This window comes from Poecilia formosa, unplaced genomic scaffold, assembly GCF_000485575.1.
Source record: "Poecilia formosa unplaced genomic scaffold, Poecilia_formosa-5.1.2 Scaffold368, whole genome shotgun sequence".
NCBI classification, from domain to species: Eukaryota; Metazoa; Chordata; class Actinopteri; order Cyprinodontiformes; family Poeciliidae; genus Poecilia; species Poecilia formosa.
This window is the reverse complement of record NW_006800307.1, coordinates 293,521-302,168: the sequence shown is the minus strand read 5'-3', so window position 1 is coordinate 302,168 and position 8,648 is coordinate 293,521. Positions and strand designations below refer to the sequence as shown.

Sequence of the window (8,648 nt, the reverse complement as noted above, 5' to 3'; positions counted from 1 at the left end):
TGAGACTCTCCCAGTGGAGTTTCTGGGCGGGAAGCCTCTGTGTATGAACCAGTACTACGAGGTTCTGTCGTCCTGCCGGATCCCCGGCGTCAGCAGAGACTCTGTGGTGAACCACGCCAGGAGCCCCCAGCCCCCCAAACACATCACCGTGGTTCACAACTTCCAGGTGAGGAACGCTGCTGGGAACACTGGGATACTGGGAAATCTGCTGGGTTGATGGAGGAGATGCAGTTTGATTCATAAAGGCCAAATTATTCTAGTTTTAGATAAAAACCTTTAACTGGTCCAACTCTGCCATCTGTTGGCTGAAATACGGTACTTTGTAAACGTATTGAGGTGAAAAGTGGGAAAACTGAAGGCCTGAGAGTCTGGATGGTTGCTATGACAACAGCAGAAGATCTTTAATCCTGGAAATTAAGCTGACAGAAGGCTGACTTTGTAACCGTCTTTATGTGGCTCTGGAGGTTCAGGTCAGAGTTCAGCTTGATCTCTGGTTTCTGTCTTTAGTAACTGAAGCTGTGTGTTGACTCTAGATCTATGACTCTGGATCTATGACTCTGGATCTATGAATCTGGATCTATGAATCTGGATCTAAGGGATGCGTTCACACTGCAGCCTGAAGTGACCCAATTCCGATTTTTTTGATGTAATGCGACCTGTATCCGATCTTTTCATGGCAGTGTGAACAGTACAGGTCGGATTCTTTTTCGAATGTGACCCATATCCGATACGTATCCGATTCAAATGCGACCATAACGTCCAGGTCGCATTCATCCGAACTGAACGTCACTGATTCTCAACAAATCTCAGTATTCTGCGTCCTGATACGCGCAAGCGGGAAGAAAAACAACCACCATGACGGATTATATGAGGATTAAGTTGTTAATATGCTGCTCCGGCCGGACAACAACTTCAAATATGTAAGCTAAGCTCCACCGTTAGCCTCCATGTTTACTTCTGCAAACACTGAGCACTTCTTCTTTTTATGGCGGTTGGCAGAACACTGAGAACGCTGACGCTATGGCGCCCTCTACTGCGCATGCGGGACACTTTCAGGTTGTTTGCCCGTTTACACTGCAGAACGCATACAGGTCGCATTTACTGGCAGTGTGAACGGCCCAGCAAAAAAATCACAGAATTAGGTCACTTCAGGCTGCAGTGTGAACGCAGCCTTAGACTCTGGATCTAAGACTCTGGATCGTTTCCTGTTTAATAAATGTAGTTTCTGTTCAGCTGGAGAAAGTTTTTCTGTTCAGAATGTGAATCCAGACCTGCTGCTCCTTTGTTTCATTTTAAGTGTCTCTGCTCCTCCCAGTTCTTCCAGTTGGACGTCTACCACAGCGATGGGACGCCGCTGACTCCAGACCAGCTCTGTGACCAGCTGGAGAAGATCTGCAGAGCTTCACCGGATCCCGGCGCCGAACCCGTCGGGATCCTGACCACCCAACACCGAGACGTCTGGGGGAAATCCTACCTCAACCTCATCAGAGGTCAGAGACACAACCTCCTCTGCAGCTCTTCCTTCATTAGAGGGACAGAAAAGGTTTTCTGTAATCTGCTGTGATGCTCAACTTCCACCACCAGAGGGCAGCGACGCTGCAGAGAATCACAGTTTAGATCAGAGGTTCCCAAACTGTGGGGCGCGCCCCCTAGGGGGGGCGCCGTGTCATTGCAGGGGGGGCGCGGGAAGCCATCTGGATGAAACAAAACAAAACATGAACACTGTATGCGCTGTGTTTTTACCTTAGAACGGCCAACTCTCTGTTATTCCTATGTCAATTTGATACAGTAGAGGCTTCCACACTTCCCATATCTGTGTCCTCTGTCATTTTTATCAGCAGTTAAAACTGTTTAATCCGTTGTTAGCATGTGGTAACCTGTTTTTCCGAGCCGCCTTTAAACGCAACATGAGCGCTACGACGCTCGCGCTGGGTTTCCACCTGTGAAGGAGACCTGCTGCTGCTGGGCGGAGCTACGTAGGTTTGTGTTAGAATCACGGCAGCAAACCAGCAAAACGCAAAGAACTTTTCACAGTTTTTCCCTCCAAACTAACCGACTGAGGTGAGTAAAACTGCTGGATGCAGGTAATGTTAGCTAAAAGATGACTAGCTAATATCAATACAGAACCTTTAGCTTAACAAGTACCTTGTAGGCTACCGATGTTGGTGTCTGTTTTCAGCTACATACATTCATTTTGCCCCCAAAGAAGTCGATTCCCCCCCCGTCACACGCATCGTTTCAACCAGACAGCCATTTGTAATCCATAGGGGGGGCGCAGAAGAAAAAGTTTGGGAACCACTGGTTTAGATGATTAGAAATCAGCCAATTAAACCTGGAAGACTTAGTTTGTTTTAGTAAAACATGTTCTGTGTCAGTGTTCAGAACCATCAGAACCAGCACTGTTGGACTGGGTTAAACTGGTGTAGATCAGGAGTCTCTCCTCTGGTTCAGACCCGACCAACGAAGCGTCTGTGTCGTCGATCCAGAGGAGCATCTTCACGTTGTGTCTGGATGGACCCACGTCTGGAGCAGCTGGAGATCAGAGCCGCAGCGCTGCAGCCGTCCAGATGCTGCATGGCGGCGGCAGCCGGGGCTACAGCGCCAACCGCTGGTTCGACAAGACGCTGCAGGTGACCCAACGCTCCGGATCACACTCCGGGCCGTCCAGAGGGTTTTTATGATTCTAAAAGATCCCAGAAATTCACACAAAATCCTCAGACCTCTGCTCTTTTCATGCTATCGCATAAATTACATTTTTATTTCACATTTTCAGCAAAAATGGTGAAAACACTGGATTTAAGTGATGCACGTAAAATTGACATTTATCAATGTGTATGAGCGAAGATTTACCAAGCAAACAGTTCCTCTGCAGAAACATTTAAAATTTCTAGAGAAGCTCAAAAAGTCTGATTTTAATGCAAACAATGATAAAATCCAGAAGGAACCGATGGTAGTAGTTTAGTTTAGGTAGTTTACTGATTCTGACCTGAGACATGATGACATCATTTCCACTGCAGATCATCTGTTTGTGTTTTTAGTTTTTCAATATGTAAAAAAAAACTTCCAGCGTGAAGCGTACCGTCTCCGTTTAACCAGAGCAGTCGGTAGTTTAACTCCCCTGTAGTTTTATCTTCTGTTTTTTACGTGAAGTGTCTGGAAGTGAACTTTAGTTCTGCTGCTGATCTGAACCTGATGCTCGTTTCTGATGTTTCAGTTCATCGTGGGGGAAGACGGGACCTGCGGGGCGAACTACGAACACGCTCCGGCTGAAGGCCCGCCCATCGTGGCGCTGATCGACCACGTGGTCGAGTTCACGTCAGTAGAACCGATACCGATATCTGATACCGATATCTGATACCAATATCTGATACGGAAAAACAGCTGAGGAGACAAAACCACAGAATTGATCTGATATCAATATCTGTATCAGGTATAAATAAGGCATAGAGTTAGACTGACTAGATCTGCCACACTGTCACTGATAGCTGATCTTGAATTATTTTCAATATCAGAACCGATACAGATATTGATATGTGATCGGATCATTAATGCTGACTGTGATAAAACATGAACCTGAATCCAAATGATAATCCAGATCATTTCCAATCATAATCTGTGGATAATCCAGTAATCTGGATTATCTTTGTGTCTTTGGACAGGAGGAAGGACACGTCTCCGTCTCCTGCAGCGTCTCTTCCTGTCCCTCATAAACTTCCCTTCATCGTCTCAGCAGAGGTGAAGAGGGACATCGAGGCGGCCGAGGCCAGCATGGACAGGTGAGCAGCTGGTCCGGTTCTGACCCGGTTCTGACCGGGTCCCATCTCTCTGACCCGGTTCTGACCTGGTCCCATCACTCTGACCCGGTTCTGACCTGGTTCTGTCCCTCCACAGCCTGGCCCAGGACCTGGACATGAGGGTCTCTGTGTTCGGACACTTTGGGAAAAACGTGCCGAAGTCCCACAGGATGAGTCCGGACGCCTTCATCCAGGCCGGCCTGCAGCTGGCCTTCTACAGGTCAGAGGTCACCACACCTGGACGCTACAGCAGGTTTACCACTGAGCCTGTAACACCGGGCTTCACTGCGTGGAACCAACTCAGACTTTTCTCTGTCGCCTCGATGCTTTCTGGGAAATTATGGACATTTCTGAGAGTTTCAGGTTATTTTCTGGATATTTCCTGAAACTTCCTGGTTATTTTTCTAAAAGATTCTTTTTTAGTTTCACATGAAAACAAACATTTCCTCCAAATCGCTGCAGGTCACTTTAAAATCTAATTTAACAGGAAGAAAAGAGTCTGATGGTTTATTAATCCATCATCTGATTAGCAGATAATCTGATCCAAACTGAACCTGAACGCCTCATCAGTTCGTTCTGGATCCTAAAGGATCATTTCCAAAAACCACACAGTATTTCCACAGACACTTTACAGAGGTCAAAGGTCAGTTTACTGAAACTTTACCGCCCCACAACTTCTTCACATCTAACAAAATTGGTGTCAAAAATGTTTTTGTGCTTCAAGATTCTGATGATGGAAACTTCTTTACTGATTTATTTAAAATGACTCAAACGTTTGACACCAATTTTCTCTGAGTTCAGAACTTAGTCGTTTAGTTTTTCCCTCCATGTTGTTTTATATTTCCCAGAATGCATCTGGGCTGCTGAGGCTCTACAGGTTTGTTGTTGTTCCTGTGTGAACAGGAAGTACCGGCGCTGCTGCGCCACGTATGAGAGCGCCTCGCTGCGGATGTTCCGACTCGGCCGCACCGACACGATCCGATCGGCTTCCAGCGCCTCGGCTGCCTTCGTTAAGGCCTTCGACGACCCCAGCAAGCAGGTCAGAACCAGACCCGGTTCTGCTCACCGCGACATTCTGGTGTTTGGGATGTGAAGATTCTTCATTTAGTAAAATCTTGTTTTTGTGCTCAGAACCAGAAGAAGGTGGATCTGATGGCGGAAGCTGTGAAAGCCCACAGATCGTACACCAACATGGTGAGAGTCACTGGAAGTATCAATACTTTATAATGATGATAAAAGTATTTATTACTTATTTATTTCAGTGTCTGCATGGCGCAGCATTTATAAAAACATTCCCATTTCTTTCGCTCACTGAAATGAGATTTATTTCACTAAATGATTCAATTCAAAAATACTTTTTTGATCCCAAAGAGAAATTAAAGCTGCTGTGACTCAGATTAATTCAGATTCTTCAGAGTTACTGTAGATGCTGATGGATCTCCTGTAGCAGTCTGTGCTACAGCGAATCTGAAGAAGCCTCTGACTGAAGACTATTTTAAAGAGGATGGTCAGGGTCGTCCATAATTTTCTTCATTTCTCACATTGTTCGTACTAATGTGTGAAATGTAAGAATGGGGAGTAAAATATAGAACTACAAAGTTTTGTTGTTTTCACGTTATTAGTTTGGTCCTTAAACACAGAAAGTTTGACATTCCTGACGAACCTGAGCCGTTGTTGCCGAACTCGGTCCGGTTCTGCTCCACCTCATCATGGCCTCCATGTCTGAATGTTTTTATTTCTGATCAGGCGATCAGCGGGCAGGCCATCGACAGACACCTGCTGGGCCTGAAGCTGCAGGCGGCCGAGGAGAAACTTCCCGTCCCAGAGATCTTCAGAGATCCTGCCTTCGCTAAAGCTCTGCACTACCGACTGTCCACCAGCCAGGTACCACCGGACCGGACCGCTCTGGTCCAGAACCCGACCCGGATCTAAGCCTGTCACTATAGCAAATGATGCTGGACGATAAATTACCATATTATATAAACGATAATATTGTTGCTTTGAGTCCATTTTCAGTAACATAACGGTAATTTAAGGCTTTAAAATTTAACACTGGAACTTGAAGACATTTTAAATGTACAAAATAAAAATAAAAACCCAAATAAAATGAATTATGTTTCTGGAAGCAAAACTGTCCTTCAGCAACAGCTGATTTAAACTCCTCCACTGATGATAATCTACCAGTTGCTGTTTGTCTCCTTTATTTTTAACTGAAACACCAAATTCCACATCACATCTACATGTTAAGGTTTCATAGTCAAGCTAGCATAACTGAGCTACTTCCCTTTTCTTCGCTATGAATTGTTCCTAACCTTTTTAACTCGCTATGTTAGTATTGACAATTGGTAGCAATGCACTGCATCCAGTTTTCTTTAAGATTTAGTGTGTTATGTTGATAACTTAGCAGCTAACATCAATGCTAGTCATTGTTAACTAAAGCAGGAAGCAGAGATTCAGGATCCTGACGTCAGGCTGTAACCCAAACCTCTCCTGGTTCTGGACTCTGACCCGCCCTCCGGTTCCCATCAGGTCCCGTCTAAGACGGACTGCGTGATGTGCTTCGGGCCGGTGGTAACCGACGGTTACGGCGTCTGCTACAACCCCATGGACGACCACATCAACTTCGCCGTGTCGGCGTTCAACAGCTGCGGGGAGACGGACGCTGGCGGCCTGGCAGCGGCTGTGGAGGAGGCTCTGCTGGACATGAAGGTTCTGCTGGACCGGACCCCCAGGTCCAAACTGTGACGGCTTCCCCGACCTGCAGGGGGCGCCGCTCTGATCAGCTCGTCCATCAACACTCTGCACTTTAAGATCCTCTGATTCTGATGAACAGCAGAAACATCAGCTGGAAAAGTTTAAATCCACCAGAAATGACAATTAGTTGATTTATTTCCTGAATTATTCAAAATGTTTTATAGGATTTAAGTTCTGCAAAAACAATCAGATGAAGTCAATAATCAACCATTTGCTGTAAGAAGATCGTCGGTCCTTAAACGTTTCACTGCACCTGTTTTTATACTTTGTTTCAAATAATTTTATATAAAAAGTCAGAATGTCTGTTTACCTAAAGCCAGTTTGGTCCAACATGTTCATAAGCAGTTTGTAAAAAGCTACAGTCAAAAATTAACAGCAATAATCTGGATTATTTAGCCTGTTCACTTTTTAAAATCATATTTTCACATAAATGTTAATTCACTTATAAATGATTTAAACTAAATGTTTATCAGTTCTAACTACATATTTAGTTTGACCATGTGGTCAGTAAGCTAAGCCTTTAGTTCACCAATAAAATGTTTAGCTTGTTAATTACATAGGTAGGTTGCAAACTAAACATTTAGTTAGAAAGCGAAGCCTTTAGCTAATTAACTAAATATTTAGCTCCAAGATGAATATTTAGTTTGTAAACTAAATATTTCCTTGACAGGCTAAATGTGTGTTTAGTAAGTTAAATACTATACTGGAAAATCTTTGGTTATCAGTTAAATACTAAGTATTTAGGTAAACATTTAGCTAATTAAGTATTTAGTTATTTAAATAGTTTGATAATAAATATTTAGCTTCTAGGCTACTTATTTAGCTTTCCTAGTAAATATTTAATTTGCAGCTAACTTTCATAAATGAGTAAAGTTGTGAAAAAATAACTTTGAAAACTGAATCCATTCTTTTTCTCCTATAAAATACTAAATAATTCAAAATATTGCTGTTAATTTTTGTTTGGCTCCATATAAAGATTTAGAGAAAACTGCTGAGTTGACAGTTTTCTGATCCAGTCTTGAAATTTTAAGTGAAGACTGATATTGTGACCTCTGACCTCTGCTGGGTTTCAGAACCTGGGAGGAGGTTCTGGCACGGATCGGACCGGTTCTGTCCAGAACCTCCACAGAGATCTGAATGATTTTGAAGTAAATGACTCGGTCCGGTTGCTGTTCCTCAGTTTGTGAAAGTTTTGCTCCGATTTCTCACTCAGACTTTAGATCAGCTGATAATCATGAAGGTTTCTGTCCTTTTTAATAAAATGTTTCCTGTTTTCTTCCTGCTGAATGAAGACTTTAACATTTTACTGATCATTTGTGGGTCAGTCTGTTTAATGCAACAATTATTTTAACTGAAGTAAATTAATTTAACATGATTATACAATATGATTGTATAAAGTGGTTTTTATCCTGAAAATAAATACATGATTTCTTTATTTTATTGTATTGTTTTATCTGTAATTTAACTTTTTAATCCCTGTTGATGATTAGCTTAAAAACTTAGCTTTGATTGGACTTAATATAAATATTTGTGTTTGGACAACAATGAGATGAAAGGAGATTCATAATTTAGATTTTTCTCTAACTTTGGCTTTGAAATGGTCAAAATAAATTCTGGTTTAAATTTTGTGAAACTGGATGAAGTTTATTGCAGCTTTAGGGATTGTTCCTGTATTCCCTCAGGTCATCAATCAGGTTATTATTGCTTAAATATTTAAACTGTAACTGGCCCAGTTTCTTAATTTCAGTCTGATAAATTTAATTCATCCAACTCTGAGCTAAAATATCCCCAGGTAAACCTGGTCACTTTAGTTGTTTTTGCTCTAAATTATTTAACTTATTTGACATTTAAGCAGAAACGACAATGAAAACATAATATAACCATCACTTGAATGGAAGATTTGTCTCTACTGGCTGAAGTTCAGATGTTTTGTAACATTAGGAGCTATTTTTGTCTTTTTCTAAGACAAAAGAGTGATTTTGTGGAAAATAATAAATACCATAATGGATATACAAACTCATTAAATAAAATACAGCAATAATTTTATTTTTTTCCTTCAGTGACTGAATGTTAAGGTTGAACGTTCAGACAACGTTTGGT

At 42.4% G+C, this 8,648-nt stretch overlaps 1 protein-coding gene across 1 annotated transcript in view; it reads left to right on the top strand.

Annotated features, from left to right (window-relative positions):
- Positions 1–6,863, top strand: part of crata (carnitine O-acetyltransferase a) — an 11,443-nt gene extending 4,580 nt beyond the window's left edge. The window contains exons 5-14 of the mRNA XM_007575083.2: positions 5–166; positions 1,316–1,490; positions 2,452–2,630; positions 3,215–3,315; positions 3,660–3,776; positions 3,892–4,014; positions 4,698–4,833; positions 4,926–4,988; positions 5,541–5,678; positions 6,324–6,863. Of these exons, the coding sequence (XP_007575145.2) occupies positions 5–166; positions 1,316–1,490; positions 2,452–2,630; positions 3,215–3,315; positions 3,660–3,776; positions 3,892–4,014; positions 4,698–4,833; positions 4,926–4,988; positions 5,541–5,678; positions 6,324–6,539 (1,410 nt within the window). The 3' untranslated portion in view covers positions 6,540–6,863. The remainder of the gene's footprint in view (positions 1–4; positions 167–1,315; positions 1,491–2,451; positions 2,631–3,214; positions 3,316–3,659; positions 3,777–3,891; positions 4,015–4,697; positions 4,834–4,925; positions 4,989–5,540; positions 5,679–6,323) is intronic.
- The last annotated feature ends 1,785 nt before the right edge of the window (positions 6,864–8,648 follow it).